This window comes from Zootoca vivipara, chromosome 13 (assembly GCF_963506605.1).
Source record: "Zootoca vivipara chromosome 13, rZooViv1.1, whole genome shotgun sequence".
Classification (NCBI taxonomy): Eukaryota; Metazoa; Chordata; class Lepidosauria; order Squamata; family Lacertidae; genus Zootoca; species Zootoca vivipara.
Window position 1 is genome coordinate 48880968 of NC_083288.1, and position 26996 is coordinate 48907963.

Genomic DNA, 26996 nt, shown 5'->3' on the forward strand with positions numbered 1-26996 from the left:
CAGCCTTGCATCCTTTTTCCCAATCTCCCTGCTGCTCTGTCCTGCAGTGGGTGGGGGGGCTGCTAGTAGGGCGTAAGGCAGGGAGCCAGACAGTAGGTGGCGCCAGAGTTCTGGTTCTCTCGCCAGCCTCCTCTTCCCCTCTGAGGCCTGCAAGGGGCAGCACTGGGGCTGAGGAGGAGGAAGCCGGGGCTCACTGCCAACCCGTGGACTGGTAAGGAGGCAGGCAGGCAGGTGGGGGCTGTTGGGGGCAGGCTCTGCCCATCTCTCAGCTGTAGCTGGTGGCTCCCGGCTCCCTGACAATGACGGATCAGAGAGAAGTGGGTCAGGTCACACCTTCTTCCCCCTTTCTTTCCCAGGTCCGATTCATTCTGGAAACAGCCACCCCAGAAAGAAGCCCCCCGCAGCGCCTTCCTCCATCTCCCTGGGACCAGAGGCCAGGTGGGTCAGAAACTGGGAGCCCGGGAACCGCTGCTAAATTTCACGCTTTCAGAAACCGAGAAGAGTTTGGCTTCTCGGGGGGAACCAGTGTTTGTGAGTTGTTAAGAAAATACTACTTTTTAACCCAGGAAAATCTCAAAAGTCGGGCGTCGTCTTATACGCTGGGTCGTATGTCTTATACGGCGAGTATATCTATATTTTAACTGGAAATATACGGCGAGTATATCTATATTTTAACTGGAAATATACGGCGAGTATATCTATATTTTAACTGGGAAAAGTTGGGGGTCGTCTTATACACCCAGTCGTCTTATACGCCGGGTAGTTGCTGCCCTGGTAACCCCACCTTGTACCTTTGAGATAGATTGTTTGCTCCCTGCCTCGAAACAGCATCTCCAAATTAGCCATCATTCCCACATTGCAGAGGGTTGGGCTACATGACCTTTGGGTTGCTTCCAGCTCTCCAATTCCATGCAATTCCCACTTTCTCTGTGGCCTCCGATTTCTCGTTCCCCAATCCTAACCAAAGGTGTTAAAACAAAATAAAAAAATTCCTTCCAGTAGCACCTTAGAGACCAACAAAGTTTGTTGTCGGTATGAGCTTTCGTGTGCATGCACACTTCTTCAGATACACACGAAAGCTCATACCAATAACAAACTTAGTTGGTCTCTAAGGTACTGCTGGAAGGAATTTTTTTATTTTATTTTGTTTCGACTACGGCAGACCAACACGGCTACCTACCTGTATCCAAAGGTGTTAAGTACACGTAGCAGCAGATTATTTTATTTCTGGCTTATTAATGTGGTTTTTAATAAAAAAATCTTTAAGTGGTACATTAAAAAGTAAAACTGCAAGTAGCACATAATTTGCTCACATTCTCCCCCTTCCTTGGCAAACCACAGTAAGGAAGCAAGCAAACATAGATGTGTACTAGCATTAGATATAAAATGAATCCTGAAAGTTATTTGGACCTCAAAGTAATGAGAGAAAAAGATGTCCCGTGCTCTGCTTTACTTTTTTTTTAAGGAAAACAGATAGGAACAAAACTCAGACATCATGATAGGTTTTTTGTTTTTGGTATATTTTGTGTTCTCGTTTTGCATTTTTATGTTGGGAACCGCTCTGTGATCTTTGGATGAAGGGCGGCGTACAGTTTTAATAAATAATAAGAGCGTCGTGTCCTCGCTACCTCTTTTCGATTGTAAGCTCCTTGAGGTCAGAGAACTGTCGTGGCTGCCTGTGCCGCTGTTGTCAAGGGCAGCGGGCACAAAACGGTGCAGTGACAGTTCAGAAGAATTGCTCCTGCGTTTTGATGGTTTGACATTTTTAAAAGGCGCTTTTCTACTATTGCCTTGTTTCTGCATTGCACTGCTTTGGCACCTTGCTTTTGGCCGAAAGGCAGGGCGCGAATTAATGAAGGTCCTAATCGTCTCCCGATGCTTTTTGCTCCGAAGGAGAGCTTCCCATCACAGCCTCTCCGGGCGCCATCACTCTCAAAGAGGCGGAACCCATCACCTTGCTGCAGGTTGAAGTAGGTTTCTGGCTCTTGGGAGGTCAGGGATGTTGAGCAGGAAGGTGGGAGTGGGTAATCTTTTGGGTTCTGTAGAAACTCATCACCACCAGGCCTGGATTCAGATATTATGGCCTGCTTAGCCATATTCTCCATTTGTGCCATCGTTGATTTTTGTTATTTCTGACTGCTATCTTGAATTCCGACCTGAACAGGGATCTTTCCCAGAGGGGTTCAAATTTCTCTTTGAAAGAAGGGGTCCACACCATAATAATAATAATAATAATAATAATAATAATAATAATAATAATAATAAATTGGTTAATTATTATTTAGTGGTTCCCCCAGCCACTCTGGGCGGCTTCCAACAAAGCATTAAAATACAGAAATCAAACATTAAAAGCTTCCCTAAACAGGGCTGCCTTGAGAAGCCTTCTAAAGGTCTGGTAATTGTTGTTCTCTTTGACCTCTGGTGGGAGGGCATTCCACAGGGTGGGTGCCACTACCGAGAAGGCCCTCTGCCTGGTTCCCTGTTAACTTGGCTTCTCGTAGCGAGGGAACCGCCAGAAGACCCTCGGCGCTGGATCTCAGTGTCCGGGCAGAACGATGGGGGTGGAGACGCTCCTTCAGGTATACAGGACCGAGGCCGTTTAGGACTTTAAAGGTCAACACCAACACTTTGAATTGTGCTCGTACAATCAAACATAAGCCAACTTATTGTTGGTCAACACAGTGCTGTGGGCAAAAAACACGCCGCCCCCCCAGCTCATGCTGGAAAGAGGGGATTTGCACATTCCAGTTCCAATTACAGATAATTTATACCCTAAGACCATCCGAATATCCCTCCTACAATTCCCATTGGTGAAGAAATTGCAGTTTACAGGATTCCCGATGATCCACCTACATGTACCCCCAACTATAACACATATCCCATGTCCAGTCAAATTAGCAGTTTTTACAATAGGGGGTGTGTTTTATAAAATTCATGAAGCATTTGAGCAAGAGTAATAGTTCTTAAAACTATCACCTGCTATTTCTCCGTGTTATCTCGGGTCACCTCTAAACTATAAATCTATCCCTCTTTCAAGGCTAACCATCTACTTCTAACACATTCTTTACTCAATTGTAACATTAGCCAGGAAAAGAGCCTCTTAGGGAGTCAAGATTGTGAGTCCAACATTTGATTTGTCTCAGCAACTCAGGTTGTAAAGATAAGGTTGTAAAACATGCAGATAAACAGTTCTGCAAAGGGGCCCTCCTTGGGGCTCCTTTGAACCTCTTTGTTCACAGAATCGGGTTTTAAGGCAGGCATGGTCATCCTCTCTATGCCTCCCCTAAGAATAAAACTCGATTTTCATTCATTTATTCCACATTCACCATTTATACCGCTTTGAATTCAGTACCGAGCTGATAATGCCAAGTTTGTGGGTTTGATCGCCGTGCAGGAGGACAGCTGCGTTGCAGGGGGTTGGACTAGATGACCATCCGTACCCCTTCCAGCTCTACGATTCTGTGGTTCTAAATACTTAAAAACCCATCCTTCAGCCTGACCACCAGAATACTCTACCTGCCCGTAACAATGGCAATCTACTCAGTTGCTGAGATGCCCTTTTAAAACTTGTCTTTTGCCCGGCTGGGAAGTGTAACTCTGACGACGCCTCTCGCTTGTCCGGATGGAGGGTAGTAGCCCAAAGGGTATCACTTTTGCCCCAGGCCCCGCCCACCGCCACCATGTGGCCCCCGAAAGGTTTTGCAGGAGGGAATGCGGCCCTCGATCAGAGCAACGTTCCCTCACCTCTGGGTTAGAGGGTGGCAGACACAGTACATAGCAGAGGCCGTGAGTTTGCTTCCACGAGACCCGTGTCGTCATCTTCCTTTTCCCACCATCCGCAGGGCGAGCGAGATCTGCCTGAAATCACAGTCCAGGAAATCGACATGCTGATGGATCAAGGGGATTTCCTGGTGTCTGGGGAAGGGAAGCCTCGCCGGATTTCCTCCAGAAAAAGGCGAGCAGAAGAAGGTGAGCAGATGGAGGAGAGGCCCATCGGTGCTTCAGACTGATCTGATCTGTGTTGCCCGCCCTCTTCCAAGGACACAATGCATTATAATCCGCAAACTGGGAAGGCCAGAGTCCTTTCCGTCCTTAGGGATAGTCTCCTCCTCCTCCTCTTCTAGTTGCCCCTTTCGCTCCCTGGGATCCGTGGGTAGGGAGCTTGTGGCTCAGTGGCAGAGCCCACAATTTGCAGGCAGGAGGGTTCGGTCCCCGAGTTTAATTGCGGCTGGTGCCCATTGGGTGGAATGCAGGGAGGCCAACAGTAGAGGGAGCCAGAGAGCCAACTCGTTCTCATTTTATTTGTCCCCCATCGTCCTCCCTGCTGAGTTCTGCAAGGGGCAACCAAGTGACATGGACTGGTTGAACGCAGAGGAATGGTGGGGGGCGGGCGGGGAGGGAAGAAGGCTCAGACAACGATGAGCGGCCAGAGTGAGAAGAATGGGGAAAGGAGGTGAAGAGGCAACAGGGCTTCGTGAGCAGGGAGAGTCTGTGATAGAGAGAAGTCCGGAATCAGAGGCAGAAGCTGGAGAAGGAGAAGGAGATGAGGGAGGCCAAGAGACAAGAGTCAGGCAACTGAAGAAACAAGGGTGTCTCCTCTTCCTGCTCCCCTCCCCGCTGGTCTCCCTCCCCCCCCCACCAGTTATGGAACATTTTCCTCCTGCTCCAGCAGACTCTCAGAACCCCCAAGTGTTTCCCGGAAGCCTCCATAACCCAAGTTAAGGGGAATAAATAGTAGAAAGCATTCATTGATTTTCCAGCTCTGTGTTGTTACAGCAAGCCGATTTCCCCCTTTGCTTCCCCTCTTCCCTCTTTAGATCCAACAGGCCTCTCTCATTTCTACTTTTGCCTCTCTCCCCTTTCCCAGAGTCGGCCGAGGGAGTCAGAGAACAGGAGCTGTTGGCCTCCACTGGGCTGTCGCCTCCCACAAGGTAAAGAGAGGGGTGGTGGGCTTCCGGGTCTCAGATTCTGAGCTGCATGTTTGTGTCGGGGCCAAGGCGGTGGACTGGGGCAGGCAGGTGGGGCACAGAGGTCTGTTGGAGGCAGAGGTACGCGACCCCCCCCTTTTTTTTGCTAGAGCATTAAACTGCCATTTGATAAGACAGGGTGGAACATTGTGGGGCTTTGGGTTTAGGAAAAAAGGGCAGGGGAATTATAGTTGTAGTTCATGTGGTTATACAAACGTTACTATAATTATTTAGATCCGAACTCTGCCTTCAGATTGGGCAAAACTCCAGGGTTGGAGAAGGATAATAAATTATTATTATTATATATGTAAAGGTAAAGGGACCCCTGATCACTAGGTCCAGTCGTGACCGACTCTGGGGTTGCGCGCTCATCTCGCATTATTGGCCGAGGGAGCCGGCGTACAGCTTCCAGGTCATGTGGCCAGCATGACAAAGCCGCTTCTGGCAAACCAGAGCAGCACATGGAAACGCCGTTTACCTTCCCGCTGTAGCGGTTCCTATTTATCTACTTGCATTTTGACGTGCTTTCGAACTGCTAGGTTGGCAGGAGCTGGGACCAAGCAACGGGAGCTCACCCCATCACGGGGATTTGAACCGCCGACCTTCTGATCAGCAAGCCCTAGGCTCAGTGGTTTAACCCACAGCGCCACCTGGGTATTGAGTTTCAATAGGTAACTCAAAGCAAAAATAAAATAACAAATGCAAGTGTGAAACTCCACAAAAGCAATTGTTGTAAAATTTAAGCTGGTTCCTATGAACCCAGAGAAATGGATCTTGACCCAGGGAGAGCTCAAGGATCCAGGCAAGCAGACGAATTTAAGCGTCTCCTGCCCACCAAATAACAGAGACCAAACCAGGACGTACGAAGCAAGGCACTTTTATTTTTGCTGTTGCAACAGGGTCCTTCCTCTCACACAGGAGAACAAGGAAGGAACCCCAAACAAAGATGTCTTGCCCTTAAAAAGAAATTTGAAATTGGTTTCAGCCCACCCCCCAGAAGCATCATCCATATGTCACAGAAGGGGTGTAGCCCAAGACCCCCCTCCCTAGATTCATCATAGGTACATCATGAAAGGGGAGGTCTGGTGGCAGTAATCTGAGCAGTCTGGACCCTGCCCCCTGCCCCCCAAAACCTAATCAACAAAATTGAGAGATATTTACATTTCCCTGTTTCCCAGCCAAGTTAATCACACCCTTTTGTCTGGCAGTCAGGTATCAGGATGCCAGGGATTATCACTTTAATTCCTGAGACAATGAGAAGGTTCCCCCCACCCCACTTCTTCCTTGCAGAGGAACACCTGGTCAGAGAGAGTCAAAATGGTGTCAGTCAGGCCTGTTTTCCTGTGCTGCTTCAGACATGTTTCTGTACATTCATGTACATGTTTTATGAACAATTATTATATATATATAGATATGACCTCAAAATTCTTATAACAATTCCCCATTTGGGGCTATAATTTTTCTTAAAAATTGTTGCCCCACAAAAGAATAACCAGATGTGTTGTTTTAGTACTTTGGGAGAAGCATTTCTCAAAAATGGTCTATGTATTACACTTAACAGGATGGTCCACCAATATTGACTGGAAAGTGCAGTTTGCTTGTTTACCCTTTTGTGTGTTCTCAGGTGTCAAAAGCTAGCTCTCCTCTGGTTGCACACCTCCATCGTGGCACAACAGCAACAATCCCTGGTGAATCCCCTTAGGGCTTTCATATTGACCATGTCGCCTGGCACTCACCATAGCTGCCACAGGTTTGGACATGTCATGAGAGAGATGCCTTTGCCTTGGGCTTTCTATGGGCCTTTATTATAGGCTCTGGCCTTGCACTGTAGGGAGTTGCCCAGTTGCTCTTAAAGGAAGAAAGCTACTTGCACCTTGGATACACTTGCCCAATTAGAACTGAAGCCAAATTAAAATTTATACAGCCCCATAAAACATGTCCAAATTAGTCAAATTTAACTCTAAAAGGGATCATTCCTGTTAAATCAAGACATAAATACCTTCATTTATCTGGTGTTTCATGGATCTTGGGGCTTATTCTTGGTAAAATGATTTAAACAATCTAAAATTGTGTAAGAAGGCTGGCACACTGCAGAGTGCCAGGTGGGACAAGAAAATGTGGTCATAATTTGATCTAATCTAAATACTGAACTATGCAATATCCTGATCCTTTAAAAGGCATACAATGCATGGCAATAATACAAAAAAAAAAACATTGGGACACTATACATTAAACATTAAAAAACAATTAAACACAAAATTGGTTCACCCCCCCCTCCTTGTGGAAATAACATACTGTCAGACATAGTTCAATGTTTCTGTCGAATATCACACAACATAAAACATAATCATATATCAGTTGTATGTCTTGAGGCCATCATGATCTTGAGACAATTCCGGCTGCTTTTAAATCCTAGGGCACAGAGTCTTGAGGTCAAGGAGAGAGAATGTCCTTGCAATTCACTTTCCCCCTTTGTCCCAAAGTCATTTGACACATTTCAGTATTCCTATATAACACATAATGCACAAAACCTTCAAATTATTAATTATACGCCATTTGTATATCTTGAGGCAATCAGGTGAACTTGAGATAATTCTTGCTGCTTTTGCATGTATCTCCAACAAGGGGGTTTTCTTGTCTGCCTTCGAGTCACTGGGAGGAAGTTAACAGTACTTCTATAACAGCACTTCTAAACCTTGCTGAAACGTTATAGCTTTCTAGGTCCTCCTTCTTAGGTTGTGATCAAAGAGATAAAATGTCAATTTGGTTTCCTGTAAAACATCCTTTTGAAAATAGGCCTGCAGGGGGTTGGGGCCTGAAGATATAATTAGTTAAAAAATAATAATAATAAATAGTCGAGAAAGGGGAGAATATTCTAGAAATTTCTTCTTGGGAAGCTGCAAATAATATAAGATCATAGTTAGGCATTTTATTCATTTAAATATTATTATTATCATTCATATTTAATTACTGCTGTTATTGTCTGCTCAGTCTGTTTAATTTACTTCACCTAGTTTGGCTGTGGAGGAAACAAAGGACAAAAATTTTGTTAATTATGACACAATCGATAAGTTATTAACATTTTCCTTATGTGGTTCTGAATTCTCTTTGAGGTTCACGTATCTTGTTTGAAAGGGATTATTATTATTATTATTTACAGGAAAGAATGACTTAGATGCTACATTTGTATGTACAGAAAGAAAAAGTAGAAATACCAAAAAAAAAAAAGATACAAAAATAAAACAAAATAAAATTTAGATTACCACTCACACAACAATTTTTACCTGGTTATTGTTAGAATAATTTCATAGACATAATGGAAAAACTGATATAATAAATGGAAGCAGATTATTTATAAGCTAAAGAGAAGCGCCAAAGAGAAATGAAATTACTGTTTGTATCTCCTCACTCCTCACTTTTTTTTTTTTTTTTTTGCTGTGGAAGAAAAGAATTGGCAAAACACTCAATCATTGCTACATTAGAAAAGGGAGGGTTATATTAACATAGGGTAATGCTTCGGGGTGAAATGCAAATGGGAGATAAGTATCCATCCTGAGTACCTGCTAGGAAAGAAATGGAGCCTTTTGTTTGCATAGTCTGTCAACTGGTAGACAGCAATTTTCTATGAATTTCCAAGTGTGGAGGGGCTTGTTTAGGTGGCGTCCCCCCCCCCATTGGGAGATAATTTTGCATTAAGGTTCTGAAAGAATTTCTCCACACCCTGAATCTCAGTATTCTGCTGGAAAGGGAAAATTATTTCATGTGAAAATCAGTCAGGAAATGTTCCTAAAATGTACAGAGTTTTGCATGTTGAACTGGAATTGGCAGCTTCTAAACAGTTGATGGTTCTCAATGGTTCTTTATCTATTTATTTTTACATAAGGAAATTTAAATTTAAGTTTCATGTGCAAAGCATAACCTTGAACCTCTTAATTAATTTATAAACTACTCAAGAGACAGACTTATAGTAGTACTCTGCTATTTATACCTGTGGAAAGAATCTGGCATGTTAAGATTTTTGGAACTTGGCAACCACTTAACCTTGATGGACCAGTAACACACATGAGGTTGTTTTCCCTCAGTGGTTCAAAGCTTTACATTAAGAAATTTGAATAATATTTCATGAGCAGATTATAACCTTTTCGCCCCTTAGTTAAAACCTCCTTTTTCTCCTCTATTTTCCTCTTCAAGCTGACATAGCCTCTGTGCATGTACAGAGTTCATGATTCGGCAGTCTATTGTACCATTTTTTTTTAAAGTGCTGTACCTCTTGACAAAATTACCATCTGAATAAAGGAAGGGAAGGGGAAAGAGTAGATTTTAAAATAGGGTTAGATTTTACACAGAAACCCAGCAATTTACACTTCCACCAAACCAGCAACAAAAGTGGTGAAATTAAATTCTTTGGTCAGTTTAAATCCATTTCTTTAGCTTTTGTGTCCTGAGATATTTCTGACACCTCTTATTTCCTGTTCCTTGCTGCTTAGGAAGCAGGCTTATAAATCTTAAACTTTAAATATATAAAACTTCAATATCCAGGCAACCCAATATTTTCACCAGAAAGCTGCAAGAAAAGTTTGGTCAAATTAAACTCCTTAATGAAGTCATGGCACTAAGTAGCCATGTTTACTGTACTATATAAACATCTCATACCCCAGGCAAAATAAATCTTGATTTGCCCCCTTTATCTACAGGGTTCGGGGTGAATTCGTAATTGCAAATGTTTTCGTTTGTTTGTTTGTTTTTAATTAATTTATTACAGCCATGGCAGACTAAATTCTCTGCCCCCTTATCTATGGGTGATATGGTCATAGAGCCAGAATTCATAAAATCCTTTGCATTCTCATTGATTTTCAGCCTTACCAATTCCAGACAAAATTTTCTGGCCCTTTATTTACAGGGATGGTCAAGGCTCATTCTGCTTGATTATGAATTTGTATGTGCTTGAACTGTTGGCTGGAGTTTTGCAGTTAAAAAAAAATGGCTGACACTATGGTGGTAAAAATAACACCAGACATTCATTTTCAATGCATGATATACCATCTCTACCTCTTTCTGAATGGCACCTCAAACTCTTCATGCCAAACTTTAAAAATCTATCTTTCCATCCTTCTCCACCAAAGAGTAATGCTTGACTGAATTCAGGCCATTTCACTATACCACCAGGGTTTAAACTCACTTTTCAGTGCTTACAAACACATTTTCTCTCCCTCCTTTTTGCAAGTTTGGAAAGGGTTGGAAGGGATCTTGAGTAATCTAGTCCACCCCTTCTGAAATATGGGGATCTCAACACTATCACTGCCCTTAGGATACACATACATTTGAGTACAGACGCCTGACTGGGAAGGAAACACAGGCTATGCCCTATCACGGAAGCACATGTGTGTACTAAGGGAAAAATAAGGAAGGGGAAGATTAAAAGTACCAACGTTATATAGAAGCCTTTAGCAAACCTTAAGATTGGATAAACAGTTTAAGAGGGAATTTACTTCCTTACTAAAACCATTCTGTCCATTTGAATCAAGGTTAAAGTGACTCAGATAGACATTTGCTGGCTATGGATCCTCTACTTTTAATAACATTTCCCTAGAAGGAACACCATATTCCATAGTCACATGGTGAAACATTACATACAGAGCACATGGCTCCCTTGTGACACAGACCTTAAATATTGTGAGTTCACAAACAAACATTTTCAAGGTTACAATCTCCCTTTTCCCTTCCCGCTCCCCCTTTCTGTACAGAAAGGGGTAGGTATGCACATACACCCCTCTTTTACTCTCTAGAGAAAGATTGGGAAATGTTCAAGACTTTCATATGTGCTTAGACTTTAAACCTTAATAGAGAAAGTGATAAAAACTTATATAATCACTCCATAAAAACAACAAGGACACTCTTGTTCCAACTCTGAAAACCAATAATCTTTCCTTGCCAGAAAGCAGAGCTGGGCTGAATTTCAACCCATCACCACATCAGACACATTGCCTTTCACATAGCTCTAAAATGGGGGTTAGAAGGGACCCTGAGGTCATTTAGTCTAACCCTCTAAGATACAGGATTCACAAGATTTGAATGAAAATACCAACTTTATACAGAACCCTTTAGCAGATGAGTTTTTTCCTTAAGAGACTGATATTAGGAGCCCAACAATAACCCTTCTGTCCAACACAATTGAAGTTAAAACTAGACTCAGATAGACAATTCCTCTAGTCACTTGGAGGAAGACTCCCTTTTAGAGCCTCTCTCAATAACAAACATTTGCACACCTCATGAAGTGAACATTTTCAAGTTTCAAAATATTTTCAAAGCATTGAGCAAGCATTTTCAAACTTACTACTCTTTATTTTCCTTCATCCTGCCCCCCCCTCTTTTTTTTTTTGGAGAGGAAAAAAATGGCCTTCTACAGCCTCTTTAAAACAAACCTTTACACACTACCTCCACTCTTTTAAATATTTGCCATTGTTTTTGGGTTGATCAAGCCCTTACATAAGATTATTTAAGCAAGCTTGCCTTAATTTTTATATTATTTTAAACTATGCATGCTTTAAAAAAGGCAGTCTGTGGGTGTCATGGCCAAATTTTACACAAACCCTTAATTTCCTAAACCTGGATTATATCTCTCATTTACTTTAAGGGGAACAATGAACTATAGCAGACACAAGGATCAGACGCACATACACTTCACAGACAACACAGACAACATGTAACATGCAAACATATATAATTTTATACCATAACATACTTTGTAGGATTCCTCACAAAACTTTTCCCATTCAGAGTTCACCAGGGTTAATTTTAAAGCGGAGATTCACTGTATGTTAAAGGAACCTCCTGGTAGCCATTTCCCCTCATCTGGGTGGTCCATAGTAAATCGGACCCAATGTTTTTTTCTTACAAAGTTTTTGCAATTGGTTCCCTTCAAGCTTGTCCGCCCCGGGGATTTCGTGCCAATTTAAGAGAACGAATTGGAGTGGACTTTCATCCTCAAAGTCCTTACCGGAGCCAAGCCTCAGTTGTGCTTTGCCTCGGTTGGGAGTCTGGGAAAGGAATTCCTTAGAGTGGGTTGCACCCATTTTACTTAAGCCTTTTTATACTGCAGTTCGGGTCCCCGACCCTGTTCCTGGACACTCTTAACTTCCCGAGTCTATGACTCACCCCCACGTCCTAGTGGTGTTCCTGCCTGCCGTTCGCGTGCACTAACTACTAGGCGGCCTGGTGCAGCTAAAACCCTATTGGAACCCTCCCACTGGTCATCAATTGCCTGAGGGTTCCACAGCAACTTCCCTGCCTCTTACACACTAGACTCATATCCTACTGAACGCTTGCCTACGCAATGTCAGGTCGGAACTGAGGAATACAGAGTAGTAGGAAAGGAACGGGCGCACTTGCAATCTCTGGTCATGGGTCATTCCCGACACGAGTCGCCATGGCAGGGGGGCGTCTTCACCCGAAGATTAAGAGCAGAGGAATAGGAAACAGAGCTGGGATAGCCAGATTCCCAGATTGGTAGAAAAGCGACAGTTTGCTCAGACTTCTGCTCAGTTTGGCAGAAGGGAGCTGGGACAGTCTTTCTGAGCTCTGCGTTTAACGTAAAGACTGTTGCCCTGGACCTCAGTTCTACCTTGTAACTGTGCCTGGCAGCCTTGCTGCAACTAAGGTCCAAAGAGGAGAGTAGAAAAGGATAGTCCAAGTGGAGAAATAGATTTTTAGTTGCTGTGGTTCTTAGCTCACCCAAGGTGTCCCCTTTTAATACTCACGACCGATCCTTTCAGTCGAATCCCATTGTCTCCAGCTTCCAACTGGTTCCTGAAAAAAAACAGCCTTGTCCCTTTAAACGTTGCTTCGTCCTGGGGGTCCCGCTTGGACTCTCAATTACTACCAAGTGCCTCGGGTCCTGAGGTTGGTTTACCCCCCTGCAAAAGAGGCAAGGGCGCGCTGGGCTCCCCTTCCTCAGTGAACCCGGAGCTCAAGGCAAAACTGGGTCCCTTCGTGGTCGCCAAATTGTTGTAAAATTTAAGCTGGTTCCTATGAACCCAGAGAAATGGATCTTGACCCAGGGAGAGCTCAAGGATCCAGGCAAGCAGACGAATTTAAGCGTCTCCTGCCCACCAAATAACAGAGACCAAACCAGGACGTACGAAGCAAGGCACTTTTATTTTTGCTGTTGCAACAGGGTCCTTCCTCTCACACAGGAGAACAAGGAAGGAACCCCAAACAAAGATGTCTTGCCCTTAAAAAGAAATTTGAAATTGGTTTCAGCCCACCCCCCAGAAGCATCATCCATATGTCACAGAAGGGGTGTAGCCCAAGACCCCCCTCCCTAGATTCATCATAGGTACATCATGAAAGGGGAGGTCTGGTGGCAGTAATCTGAGCAGTCTGGACCCTGCCCCCTGCCCCCCAAAACCTAATCAACAAAATTGAGAGATATTTACATTTCCCTGTTTCCCAGCCAAGTTAATCACACCCTTTTGTCTGGCAGTCAGGTATCAGGATGCCAGGGATTATCACTTTAATTCCTGAGACAATGAGAAGGTTCCCCCCACCCCACTTCTTCCTTGCAGAGGAACACCTGGTCAGAGAGAGTCAAAATGGTGTCAGTCAGGCCTGTTTTCCTGTGCTGCTTCAGACATGTTTCTGTACATTCATGTACATGTTTTATGAACAATTATTATATATATATAGATATGACCTCAAAATTCTTATAACACAAACATTAAATAAAATTGGTTTGGAAGAAGGATCACTGTATCCTGTTACGGTCAAACAGGTTTGGCAGGCACCTAGTCTTTTAAAAAACCTGCTGGAGCTGTTTGAGCAGAGGCAAAATTTGGAACATAAGAAGGGTGTGTGCTTATGACGGATGGGGTACCAAGCTCTCAGCATCCCTTACCATTGGCCATGTCATCTGTGGATAACAGGAGTTAGGATTCCACCATATTAGTAATATCCCCAGACTAGGAGAAGTTGCTGTTCTGCCTTCCTTAGCTCCATGCCCCGTGTCTCATTGATATCTAGTTTGCAGTCTCCTTGGGGCAATGACCTTTTCCCCACCCACATCAGGGTCCTTCCTGTGGTGGCCCCTTGGATTCTAACAAAGGCCATTTCCTACAAGTCTTTGCAGTTTGTGGCACCCCACCCCCAATCTGGTGTGTGAATTGTGCCATGAGGAGTTTAAAAAAATAATTTCTGCCGCCGTCAACAAAAAGGCCATATTTCTTGTTTCACAGGATTGGGGAGGAGCCGCCTGCTGCGAGGGAAGCAGGAGAACTTCTGTTGACCGACAAGATCCAGCCCCTAGGAGAACCCCCTCTGCTGCCTTTGGGTTAGTGGGGCGCTGCTGGGCAGAGCAGCGGGTGAAGGCTGGCCAAGGGCACAAGAGCAAAAGGACTCTGCTGGGCTAGACACAAAGGGGCGCTTACACGACACACAAGGCGAAAGGATCGGGGAGGGAAGAGGAAGAAGTCAAACTCAGGGACCAGTTCTTAGACCTTTGTTCTTAATAATGACCGGCTTCCCCTATCTCTCCCGCCAAGGCCACCTGAGAGAAGGGGGGGGGGGTCAATTGAGGGAGACCAGGCCAGAGAAATCTTCTGGTTATCTGGCACCCTCTTCCCTCCTCTCCCTGCCCTTTTCTCTAACCCCCAACCCTTGCTGGTTCTGCTGCAGAGACGACCCCCTTCCAAGAGGGACCCAGGTTGCCGCCTTCTCCCCAACTGACCCCTCTCCGCCCCCAGATGAAGCGCCGCTCCCCTCCAAGCCCCGAGGTAAGAGGAAGGGAGGCGGGGAAGGAGGGCCAGCCTTCCAACTACGTAGAACCGGGAGGGGGCGGGTACCCTGTGGCTCAGTGCAGAACGCCTCGGGTTCAAGCCCAGCATCTGAAACCCTGTCATCACGGACGGTACTGATCTAGGTCAGGCGTCCCCAAACTTCAGCCCTCCAGATGTTTTGGACTACAATTCCCATCTTCCCCGACCACTGGTCCTGTTAGCAAGGGATCATGGGAGTTGTAGGCCAAAACATCTGGAGGGCTGCAGTTTGGGGATGCCTAATCTAGGTGGACCAAGAAACCTGACTTGATATAAGTCCGCTTCCCCCACTTTCCCAATAGGTTCACAATTTAGAGAAAGGCTGCGGCTCAGCGGCAGAGCATCTCCCTCACGTGCAGGGAGGTTCTGGGTTCAAATCTTAGCCTCTCCAAGTTGGGCTGGGGAAAGGCTTCCTGCGCAGAGATGCTGTCAGCCGGTGTCTGCGATGCTGAGCCAAGGAAGGGGTCTGAGTTGGCAAGAGTTGGTCCAGGCGGCGGCCACTCGAGAGCCTGGGGGGTTAGGAACGAGCCGCGGCAGAACACCCAGAAATTTCTCGTCCTTCCCCAGCTCCAGCTGCCCCCGTACGAGCCGTCCTTTCTGCAGCCCGGCAGGCGGCGGAAGCAGCTGCGCTTCTTGGATCCGGTGACCCAGATTTCCGCGGAAGATTTCCAGAAGCAGATCTTGGACCGGCAGGGACAGTGTCAGCCCCTGGTAGGTGTTGGAATCGGCGAGCGTTGGGGTGCCCGCCAAGCTCCCGATTTCCACCCCCTCGGTGAATTCCTGCATTGCATGTGTGCAAAAGTGGTTTGAGTCTGTTTTCGGCTCCAGCCGCAAAGATCAGGCAGCAGGCAAGGGCTGAAAAAGCGGTGCTGCATATAAAATACATTATTCCGGGGATATAGCTCAGTCGGCAGAGCAGGAGACTCTTAATATCAGGGCAAAATATTCCTGCATTGCAGGGTGTTGGGCTAGAATGATGACCCTTGAAGTCCCTTCCAGATCTACAGTTCTATGATTCTAGGCTTCCTTTTAAAAAATCAGATTTCTAGCCCTCAAGACTACAAATATAGGCTTGTGAGTGTTAAGTCCCTGGAAAAAGTGTGGGGGGGGGGCTGAGAGGGGGAGGCTTGCAGTGGGCAGGAGGCCAAGTTGCAGTGCCCCCACAGAGGTCTTTGCCCCTCCCCACAATAAGCAGGGGGGGAAAGCAAGTTATGCAAAGCGAGGCTATATATGCAAATTGGAGGCCTGGTGTAATAATAATAATAATAATAATAATAATAATAATAATAATAATAAGGGACCCAGGTGGCGCTGTGGGTTAAACCACAGAGTCTAGGGCTTGCTGATCAGAAGGTCGGCAGTTCGAATCCCTGCAACGGGGTGAGCGCCCGTTGCTCGGTCCCAGCTCCTGCCCACTTAGCAGTTCAAAAGCACATCAAAGTGCAAGTAGATAAATAGGTACTGCTCCGGCGGGAAAGTAAACGGCGTTTCCGTGCACTGCTCTTGTTCACCAGAAGCGGCTTTGTCATGCTGGCCACATGACCCGGAAGCTGTCTGTGGACAAACGCCGGCTCCCTCGGCCTATAGGGCGAGATGAGCGCCGCAACCCCAGAGTCGGACACGACTGGACCTGATGGTCAGGGGCCCCCTTTACCTAATAATTATAATAATGGACAAGTCAGTTGAAATTGGGCTTTTCAGAATTTCAGCTTTGTGACTGGACTTCAAGACACTTGGCAGTTCCAACCCCAATAAGTTGGAATCTTTGTGGGCATTCCATGAGGTCACAGCAGTCCTTTTTTCCCCTTTACAATTGTTTTATTAGTTTTTTTTACATGTTTAATATAGCCATTTCAAACATTAAAATACAAGGTGGTAGTAAACAGAAATTCCATCAAAGCTGGGAGAAATTTGGAGATTATATGAAGAGGCATTGTCCCACACTAAAAACCTGGATCTGTTTCTAACAATCTGTATTGTTCACAAAATTATATTTATAAGAGGAAGTATATTAGGGAAGTGTATTAAGTTAATGGAAGCAGTAATTAGTTTAATTTAGTTAACCCGGGATGAAGATAAGTGGAAGTCGTATGGGAGGAGAGAACAATTTTATTTGTTTTGTTTTGCTTTGTATAGTATGTTTATTTATCATATGATGGTTTAATTTGATTTAGTCTGAAAAATGACTAGATAGAAAAGGATAATGGAGTGGTATGATAGAGTAAGATGGAGTTGTGTAATAGAGCATTTATAATTTTATTTATTATTTGAAGGTTTGTAAATTTATGATTTGTAAATTTTATGTTTTATGGGTTTTTTTATTAGTTTCAATAAAGTTTATTTAAAAAAAATAAAAAAAATAAAATACAAGGTTCTTTTGAACCTTCGGGCCTCCTTCCCTCCCTCTATGGGTTTAAGATTAAATTTGCTGCACCTTTTACCATGATCCATCTGTTATATAATGATCATCAATAATTCCACATCACAGGAGTCCTGGCCAATCAGTGCTGGGGGGGGGGGCTTCGCTGCTGCCAGGATGCAAAGCTTCTAATTAATTAACCCCTGCCATGCCATTTCCTGCTTTCCTCTTCACAGGAGACTGTGCTGTTGCCTCTGAAGAGGTTGAAGACTGCAGAGGAGCTCTTGGGAGCGCCCACCTACGGTGAGGACCCCTCTCTGCCCCCATGATCCCCCCTCCCCAGAGGGTCAGTCAGTGCCAGCCCCTGCGTGGCCTGGGGGAGCCACCCTGGTGCGTAGCTGCTTCCTCGCCTCCTGGCTGAAAGGACGAAGCGGATTATAACCCCGAAAGGCAAAAAAACAGCGTGAAGAGTCTGGAGGAATTTTGTATCACTTGCCGTTTTCAGATAACAGATACCAGGACATGCCCCCTTTTAACCCTATACTGTAAGTGGTACCATGGTTCTCAAACTTAATCCGTTCCATTCCAATACCAAAGCGTTCCAAAACCATGGCAGGCTTTCCCACAGAAAGTAATGCACAACGGATCAATCCGTTCCAGACTTTTTAAAAACAACCCCCCTAAAACAGCAATTTAAACATGGATCTTACTCTCTAACGAGACCACTGATCCATAAAGTGAAAGCAATAAACAATGTACTGCAGTCACACAATTAATCAATCAGTAGCTGAACTGGGTTCCACACAGTCAAGAAAAGAAAAACAAAAAGAGTCGCCAAAAACAAAAATGCAAAACAAATGGCAAAAAAACAGGCAGACTTCAACGTAACACTCAAAACGGAGCACGTTCGGCTTCCGAGAAAAGTTCGCAAACCGGAACACTTTCTTCCGGGTTTGCGGTGTTTGGGTTCCAAGTTGTTTGAGTACCAATGAGTTTGGGAACCAAGTAGTTATTGTCATCCCAGACCCATTGGCCAGTCTGGGCGGGGGCGGCTGTCTGGGGCTGATGTGCAAGGGCTTCTGGGAGGCCCACCCCCCCACCCCGGCCTAGGCAGGGAGGTACGAGTCTGTGCCTGCTGTTTGCACAAACCAGGAAAGGCATTTCCAGTGCCACCGACCCATTTATCTCTGCATAAGAACATGAGACGGGTCCCTGCTTTCAGGCAGGATCGGGCCCCCTGCTGCGCACCTCCCTTTCCACCACCCCCCTCCAGAATTTTAACTGCTCCCTTTGCCCCATCGTTTCCTGGTCCTAGGATGGATGCACCCCGCCCTCCAGGGCCTCTGGGCCCGCTGCGCCAAGCGCCAGCGCGTAGACTACGCCAAGCAGCGAGCAGCAGAGGAAACGCAGAGGAGGAGGGAGGAGGAGGAAGAAGTGCAGAGGGCCGAGGTTCCCAGTGAGCTGGAGGTAAGAGGCTGGGGCTGCTGGAAACCCATGAGGCGTTTGATGGTGGTTGCAAAGCATTTAAGACTCCCGACCAGAGAAGAAATCGGGAAGACCGTTTTAATAAAGAATAGGGACAGTTTATAATTTATCTTAGAGACCATTGTAGACAGTTAAAAGCAGGGGTCAGCAAACTTTTTCAGCAGGGGGCCGGTCCACTATCCCTCAGACCTTGTGGGGGCCCGGTCTATATATATTTTTTGGGGGGGGGGCGAACGATTTTTTTTTGGGGGGGGACGACGAACGAGAGATGCGGGCTGGATTTAGAAGGCAATTGGGCCAGATCCGGCCTCTGGGTCTTAGTTTGCCTACCCATGGTTAAAATCGTTAGTAGGATTGGAGTAACACTTGTAGTTTAATGGTGAATTTTGGATATAATGGAGGTGTAAAAGATTTGGATCATTTAAAAAAGATGCCGGAGGAAATGACTCACAATAGGACCACAAAGGGAAGGAGGGGAAGTCCAGGAGATTCTTTGGAATCTTGTTTTTACGATGTATGTTGGATACGTGCTTGTAAAACATAAAATTTGAAAAACCAAATAAATAAAATAGAAATTAAAAAAAGACTTGGCGGTTCCCAAACTTTTGTGGCCTACCGCCCCCCTTGGTTCCATAAGCTCATCCCCAGTTGCCCCCTATAAAAAGCTTTATTCTGAATAGCGTTATAAGAATTCTAAGATGTCATAATAAGTACATGGACCACATGTCTTAAATAGTACAGGAGTGCAAATCTTGACTCATAATAATAATAATAATAATAATAATAATAATAATAATAATAATTTATTCTTTATACCCCACCCATCTTGGCTGGGTTCCCCCAGCCACTCTGGGCAGCTTCCAACAAAATATTAAAATACAGAAATCCATCAAACATTAAAAGCTTCCCTAAACAGGGCTGCCTTGAGATGCCTTCTAAAGGTCTGGTAATTGTTGTTCTCTTTGACCTCTGGTGGGAGGGCATTCCACAGGGCGGGTGCCACTACCGAGAAGGCCCTCTGCCTGGTTCCCTGCAACTTGGCTCCTCGCAGGGAGGGAACCGCCAGAAGGCCCTCGGCGCTGGACCTCAGTGTCCGGGCAGAACGATGGGGGTGGAGACGTTCCTTCAGGTTGTCTGCAGAAGGAAATATCTTGGGGAAAACCTCTGCCTCCCAGGGGCTCATCCCCATTTCCCCCTCTTTTGCAGGAGCTTCGAGCAGCTGAGGAGCCGAGCATTCCACCTGTCGGTTCGTCAGGTGAGCAGGCGAGCAAAGACAGGTGCTTCCGCTCTCCTCCAGCTTTGAGGGCGGAGGCAAAATGACGGGGAAAATAACCACGGGATTGTAGAGTTGGAAGGGACACCGAGGGTCATCTAGCCCAACCCCCTGCGACGCAGGGCTCTGACGGTGTTGAACCGGACATGACACCCAGGTGCCCCAGTGTGCAGGATGCGAATTCCCCTCTCTCCAGTCATCAGACGGATCACTTGATCAGAGGGAGAGTAGATCAGCTGCCAGATCCCACCAGCTTTTCTAAGCGTCTGGGCAGAGTGGTCTGAATAAACCTGCTTTCAGCAGGCGCCAAAAAGGGATGTCAATAGGCAGGGAGTTCCAAAGGTGCCGCCACACTAAAAGGCTGGCTCCTTGCAAACGTGGCTGGCGGTTATCTCTTTCCATTTCCCCTTGCAGAGATTTCCCTCGAGACGACCGAAGAAGAATCTCGGCCGAGTTTTGTGGTAGCAGAGGAGAGGTGAGAGAGGCTTCCGGATTCAGCGCCAGCGTCGATCGGCGGGGTTTCGTCTCGTCTCCGAGACGGCCCGTCTCTGCTAGGAGTGGGGAGGGCAGCGAGAGCAACGCTGCGCCCCTTAGAACCTCGGGAAGGGCGTCCCGAGGGCAATTTGCTCGGCACAGACCCAATCCAGACTCCCCAACTCTTCGGTTAGCTCTAATAAGAGCTCCGGAGCGAGGAGGGTAGAAGTCGCGGGGGCCATTTTGAGCGGCAACGTTATTCTAGCAGGGAGAAGCTTCAAGCCGAAGGCGGAGAGCGCTGGATTCTTCCGAAAATAAAACGATTGGAAAAGACTGTAAGTAACCTCACGATTTGGATTATAAAACAATTTGGTCTGGGAGAGAGGGGAGAAAAGAGGAAGCCACCCCCCCCCCACGGCAACAAAGAGACAGTAAATAGAAACCCGAAGCCATAAACAGAAGATTTGTAATTCAAAAGGATCCCTCAAAGGCATCAAAGAGAATATCCCCTTTGATGCAGGGTGAAAAGGGGAGAGAGACTGTGGTTTATGACTGCCCTGCAGCAATGAGGTAAAGCCTAAGAAAAACCTTTCTTTCCCTCGGGAGCCGGCAGCCTAGGCAATTCAGTGAGTTGATCAGGATTTATAAGTCAATTTTTACTTCACTTTGTATTTCTGGACTTTGTGGAATTTCTTTTTTGGCTTAAGTGCTTGTGAAATGTGAGTTCGAACTTTATTGTTAACAAGACTTGAAGAATGCAGCCAGCTTGTTAAAATGGAGTCGAGAAAATAAACTGTGATCATATTCCACCCCACGTGATAAGTTTTGACCTTGGCAGGACTGAAATATGTCAACAAAAAAGTGTCCCCCTGAGTTCCAGCGGTCTGTTTTGACCTTAATGTGGGAAACAAGAATAGAGTTATGTCAAGAGGAGACACGACGACAGGAGTTACAGCAGAAATTTCAGGAGGTGATGGCGGAATATGATTTTCTAGGAGATGAAGCTTTTGACACTGAAAAAGAGCAATGTGAGAATGACAATGATGGGGAAGGAAAAGATGAAGATGAGGACTGTGATGATTCAACACAAAATGAAACACACCATGAAAAAAATGATGACTCTACTCTACAAAAAGTTGGATGGAGTGCCCTGTCTTTGAGGGGGGCACGATTGGTATTATTGGAACTCCAGAACGCCCACAGGGAAGAAGGAAAAAATATGCAGAGAAGAGAAGAAATTCAGGGGTCCTGTATGGTGACCTGGATGGCAAGAGACTGTAAACAGGGGGTGGGGTGAAGGGAAAGTGATGTTGTGATTATAAGGATGGATTAACAGGTTTATAACTGGTCTGCTGATTTTGGAATTTGCTGGATTGGGGGGGGTGGAGCCGGTAATCGGGGATGTAAGGTTAAATTGAGAATAGTTATAGTTTTAAAAGTGAATGGATTTTGGAAAATGTGAAAATATGGAGGCTTATAGAGGGAGAAAAAAAAAATTAGGCACGGGAAGAGAAAATGGGAGTTTGAATTTTCAGTGATTTGAATATTAGATGAAAATGTTAACAATTGATTTATAAGTTGTATAAGATACAAAGGTGTATTTTTATAAAGTAAGAAACTGTTGCAGATGATAAAAAAGGGATGAAAACCGGGGAAGGGGGGGAGGGGAAGCCCATAAAATATGGTTTTTCAACTATGAATGCAAGAAAAATTTTTCTGTTTTGTATTGTTTTTTTCTTTTTCTTTTTTTTCTTCGCCCTTTCTTTTTCCCCTTTTTTTCCTATTTCTATTTTTCTCTTTTTTTGGTATAACAATAGATGGTTGGATGGATGTCCTCCTGCGTACTGCCCTGGTTTGCTGGAGCTCCCTGGTGGCAGGGGGGGGCTTTGGGGTCAGGGGAGGGGGAGGAGGACAGAAATCCAAGCATAAAATGGACCATTTCTGACTGTTCACAAACATGGGATACTTCTGTGGCAGGGGAGGACCCATGTGGGTGGGTAGGAAGGAGGTGGAAAAGGGGTTTAAGTATGTACCGTTTTTTTTGTTTTTTTGTATTTTGTAAAATTAATAAAAAGTATGTTTAAAAAAAAAATAAAAAAAAAAAAGGAGAGGTGAGAGAGGCCTGGTTGTCCTCCTTGGCTTTCCTTCCCTGGGCAGGTCTCTGCCTCCGTGGGGAAGGGGCGACCCTCTTCTCTTCCACTCCCCCCTTTTTCCTCTTCCCACAGGGTCCTCCTGGAACCAGAGGAAGCGGCGCTGCCCATCGTTCCTGAGCTCCCGGAAATAAGTTTCGAGCTGCCCTTGGATAAGAATGTGTTCACGGAGGACTACGTGCGAAGGTGAGGCCTCGGAGGCTGTTTCCTTCCTCTTTCCCAGAGAATCCGGTTCTTAAAAGAGAGAGAGGGCCGCAGCTTTCCAGAAAGGGCCACTCGTTCCATCTTTCTGGCTGTAAAAACGAAAACAACTTCTCTACTCTGCTTTCAGGAGGCAGGCCCAGAGGAATGCTATTATTCTCTAGTGCAGGCATCTCCAAACTTCGGCCCTCCAGATGTTTTGGACTACAATTCCCATCATCCCTGACCACTGGTCCTGCTAGCTAGGGATCATGGGAGTTGTAGGCCAAAACAGCTGGAGGGCCGCAGTTTGGGGATGCCTGCTCTAGTGACTTTCAAAGCTAGGTGGGGTTGAGAGAGCCAGCAATCAGCACCCAGAGGTTTTTCTCTTGTGTTTCCTGCTTAGTTATAAAACCGCAGAATTGCAGAGTTGGAAATGTAACAGGGAGTCCTTGGAGCAATCAAGAAACTTCAGCCAGGAGATAGAAGCAAAACAGCAGCCACTAGGCCTGATCTTTATTGTTGCAACAAGACTTCCGACTACAGTCAAACCTCGGTTTCCGAACATCTCGGCTGCCGAACCTTTCGGAAACTGAACGCCAAAAACCCAGAAGTGAATGCTTCTGTTTTCAAACACGCCTCGGAAGTTGAAGGGCTTCCGAGGCGCATTTCTCAATTTTCCAGGTTGAACTTGCCGGCAGCCCTTTGATCCTCGGTCTTCTAACCTTTCGGAAGTCAAAAACGAAGACGAAGCAGCCAGAAGGTTACACCTGTATTTTAAAGTTTCCCATAATGCATCTCAGGATGCATCATCAAGACATCATAGATATGTCACAGAAAAACATGTCCCTGTCAATCAAACAGAGTCTTTTCCCACGTACTCCATCGCAGCACGAAGGAAAGCATTGACAGTTCCTCGGTCCCCAAGTCAAATACACCCCTTTGCCTTGTCGGGGCTTCATCCCACTATGGGGCGGGTAGGCATTGTGACTGAGACGGTTATCTGTATGACACTCTTGGGGCAGGATATCACTGGGCCATGACTTATTGGGAAAGCCCTGGAAATATGTGGGGGGGGGACTATGGTGACCTCACTCACCCCTCCCCTTATACCTCACTTCCCTGGGTCCCAAATGCCAGTGGAACTGAGAAGATTTGATACGAGGGATTTCTTACGAATTTCTAGTTTTCCCATGGGGTCAGGACATAGATACAGTTATCAGTGAATTTGCTACGTTTGGGATTGACACTTTCCCTTTGCTGGAGACTGGGGCTCAGCTTCCTTTGCAGATAAAGGTAAAGGGACCCCTGAACTTAAGGTCCAGTGTCGGACGACTCGGGTTCTGGCGCTCATCTCGCTTTACTGGCCGAGGGAGCCGGCATTTATCCGCAGACAGCTTCCGGGTCATGTGGCCAGCTTCTGGCGAACCAGAGCAGCGCATGGAAACACCGTTTACCTTCCCGCCGGAGCGGTACCTATTTATCTACTTGCACTTTGACGTGCTTTCAAACTGCTAGGTTGGCAGGAGCAGGGACCAAACAACGGGAGCTCACCCCGTCGCGGGGATACGAGCTGCCGACCTTCCGATCGGCAAGCCCTAGGCTCATTGGTTTAGAGCACAACGCCACCCGTATCCCTCCTATGCAGATAGGTTGCTGTTATTTTCTCTTGACACTAGAGGATTAGGGTCGACAGGTGAAAAGGAAGGGAAATGCCTGTGTGTGTGGTATGTCCGAGAGTGAATGGTTTGGTAATTTGCTGCTCCAATTTCCCTGGTAACAGAAGGGACCCCTGAAGGCCATGCTTCCCGTTTCCTATTCTTGCAGGTTGATTGCTGCCAGACTAGAACAGGCCGGAGTCACAGAATTTGACCAGCTCCTGCCCCGGGCCGTTTCGCGGGCTGTTGCCAGCCGGTTTTTCTTTACATGTTTGGGTAGGTAATGGAAATTCAGTGTGCGTACAAGAGATGTGGCTGTCCTTTTTAAACGCAACTTTTTCTGGAGCGGGAAGGGCCAAGCGAAACACTAAAAAGGGAGTTGGGGGTGGGGGTGGGGAAGGCCAGTTTCTCAGATGAAGAGGTCTGGATATTTTGCTGTGTATCTCGGGTTTCCCTGCACCGTAACATTTAAAGCCAGAACCGTACCACTTTAAAGCCTCACGGCTTATCCCAGAGAATCCTGGGAACTGCTATTTGTTAAGGGCGCAGAGATTTATTAGAAGACTCCTATTCCCCTTGGAGGGGGACCCAGGTGGCGCTGTGGGTTAAACCACTGAGCCTAGGGCTTGCTGATCAGAAGGTTGGTGGTTCGTATCCCTGCGATGGGGTGAGCTCCATTCTTTGGTCCCAGCTCCTGCCAACGTACCATAGCAGTTCAAAAGCATGTCAGAGTGCAAGTAGATAAATAGGTACTGCTCCGGCAGGAAGGTAAACGGCGTCTCCGTGTGCTGCTCTGGTTTGCCAGAAGCGGCTTTGTCATGCTGGCCACATGACTTGGAAGCTGTACGCTGGCTCCCTCGCGGCCAATAATGCAAGATGAGCGCGCAACCCCAGAGTTGGTCACGACTGGACCTAATGGTCAGGGGTCCCTTTACCTTTACCTATTCCCCTTGGAGAGCTTCAGTTCCCGGGGGGGGGGGGAATAATTCAAGACCAAAAGAAGGATATAAAAAGCTTTCTCTTCTCCCAGCCCCCAACTTTCTATCTTTTCAAACTGGTCCTGTCCTTGCAGGCATTTGGGTCTTAACTGGGGTGGGGGTGGGGGGTAGAGTCATATCCTATCGAGCCTTTGTTGGGTGTTCACCTTTTAGCTGAGCGAGGTAGGATTCGCCCCCTTCTTACTGTATTACTCCTAAGTAAGTAATGTTTCTTTTGTCTCTTCCAATTGCCTTGGGAAATCTTGCGCTTAAGCGACGAACGGAGGCGTAAATAAGTTTATTCAGTAATAAATATGAACAAACTGCGGGAGGCAGTGATGCTTCTGCATACGTTTCTGGAAAACGCAGGAGGGGAAGGGAGGATGCGCTCTTGTGCTCAGATCCTGGCTTGTGGGTTTCAACCAGGCCTGTTTGGCCACCATTATGCAGGACTAAATGGGCCATTGCGCCTGATCGAGTAGGCTCCTTTTATGTTCTCACACAATAAAGAATAATGAGTTACCGCTCAACACCCACTTCTTTTCTTTTCCTCCGCTCCTCCCCAGTGCTGGCGGCAGCCCAGTTCATACACCTGGAGCAAGCAGAAGCCTACGGACGGATTGTCATCACCCCTGGAGCCCGTTTCCACCAAGGCTAGCGAGACCCTGTTGTTCCTGCTACAGATCTTTGCCCTGTGGAGGGTGCCGTTGGTGTCCCAACGTGGGGGGGGCACACCTCTAGGAGCTGGAGAACTGCTTCCTTTGTCAAACAGTTGTACATTTTTTTTAACGCCCCGGTTGCCCAAACCCTCGTTTTCCAATTGAATAAAGCCGTTGTGTTTTGGTTTTTTTAAAACAAACACCACTTAACGTGAAAATCATTCTCGATTAAAGTCAGTGGTAGAACACGAGTGTCACATGCTGGTCTCGGGTTCAATCCTGGCGTCTCCAGGTAAGGGGTGGGAGAGACCCTCACTCTGCCTGGAAATCCCGGAGAGCTGAACGAACTGGGTGGATGGATTGCTCAGTGGGTGGAGCACAAGGCTCTTAAATCTCAGGGCCGTGCATTGGGCAGAAGCTTCCTGCATTGCAGGGAGCAGGACCAGAAGACCCTCAGGGTCCCTTCCAACTCTCTGATCCCAGTGGTCTGGAGGAAGTTTCTTAGGTCCAGGATGTTGCAATAACTTAAGTTGGCAAACTCCCCCCCCCCCAAAAAAAATCAGTGGGCATTGAACTGACCTCCCAATTCAAGACCAAAAGAGGGAGCGGCAGAAGTCTGCCTTGCTCCAGTAGTTCTAGTTACAGGTAGGTAGCCGTGTTGGTCTGAGTCGAAACAAAATAAAAAAATACCTTCAGTAGCACCTTAAAGACCAACTAAGTTTTTATTTTGGTATGAGCTTCAGATACACTGAAACAGAAGTAACCAGACTTCCTTGGCACCTCAGCCCTTGCTTTTTCCCGCAAGACCAATTGCAGTCATTAACAGTCATCGACAGGTTTACCACTCCTATCAGCCCATCACCCATTCTCATCACCCCCACCCCCACCCTCTGAATATACATAAGGGTCTGGTGACTTCTGTTTCAGTGTATCTGAAGAAGTGTGCATGCACACGAAAGCTCATACCAAAATAAAAACGTAGTTGGTCTTTAAGGTGCTACTGTA

The 26996-nt window shown here is 46.2% G+C and overlaps 1 protein-coding gene across 1 annotated transcript; it reads left to right on the top strand.

The window, feature by feature from the left end:
- The first annotated feature begins 299 nt into the window (after positions 1–299).
- On the top strand, positions 300–26121 carry REC8 (REC8 meiotic recombination protein). Its single transcript, XM_035136988.2, has 14 exons — positions 300–438; positions 1894–1970; positions 3843–3969; positions 4868–4931; positions 14198–14292; positions 14637–14734; positions 15344–15487; positions 17372–17438; positions 18451–18602; positions 19827–19875; positions 20308–20368; positions 22593–22703; positions 24525–24631; positions 25899–26121. Exons 1-14 carry the CDS (start codon positions 300–302, stop codon positions 25988–25990), a joined length of 1383 nt encoding a protein of 460 aa, XP_034992879.2. The 3' UTR covers positions 25991–26121.
- The last annotated feature ends 875 nt before the right edge of the window (positions 26122–26996 follow it).

Excerpts from the sequence above, each read along its gene's own strand:
- REC8 (XM_035136988.2), top strand. The coding sequence starts at position 300 with ATGACGGATCAGAGAGAAGTGGGTCAGGTCACACCTTCTTCCCCCTTT. Across the intron at positions 439-1,893 it reads TCCCTGGGACCAGAGGCCAG|GAGAGCTTCCCATCACAGCC; the intron begins GTGGGTCAGAAA and ends TTTGCTCCGAAG. Across the intron at positions 3,970-4,867 it reads AAAAAGGCGAGCAGAAGAAG|AGTCGGCCGAGGGAGTCAGA; the intron begins GTGAGCAGATGG and ends CCCCTTTCCCAG.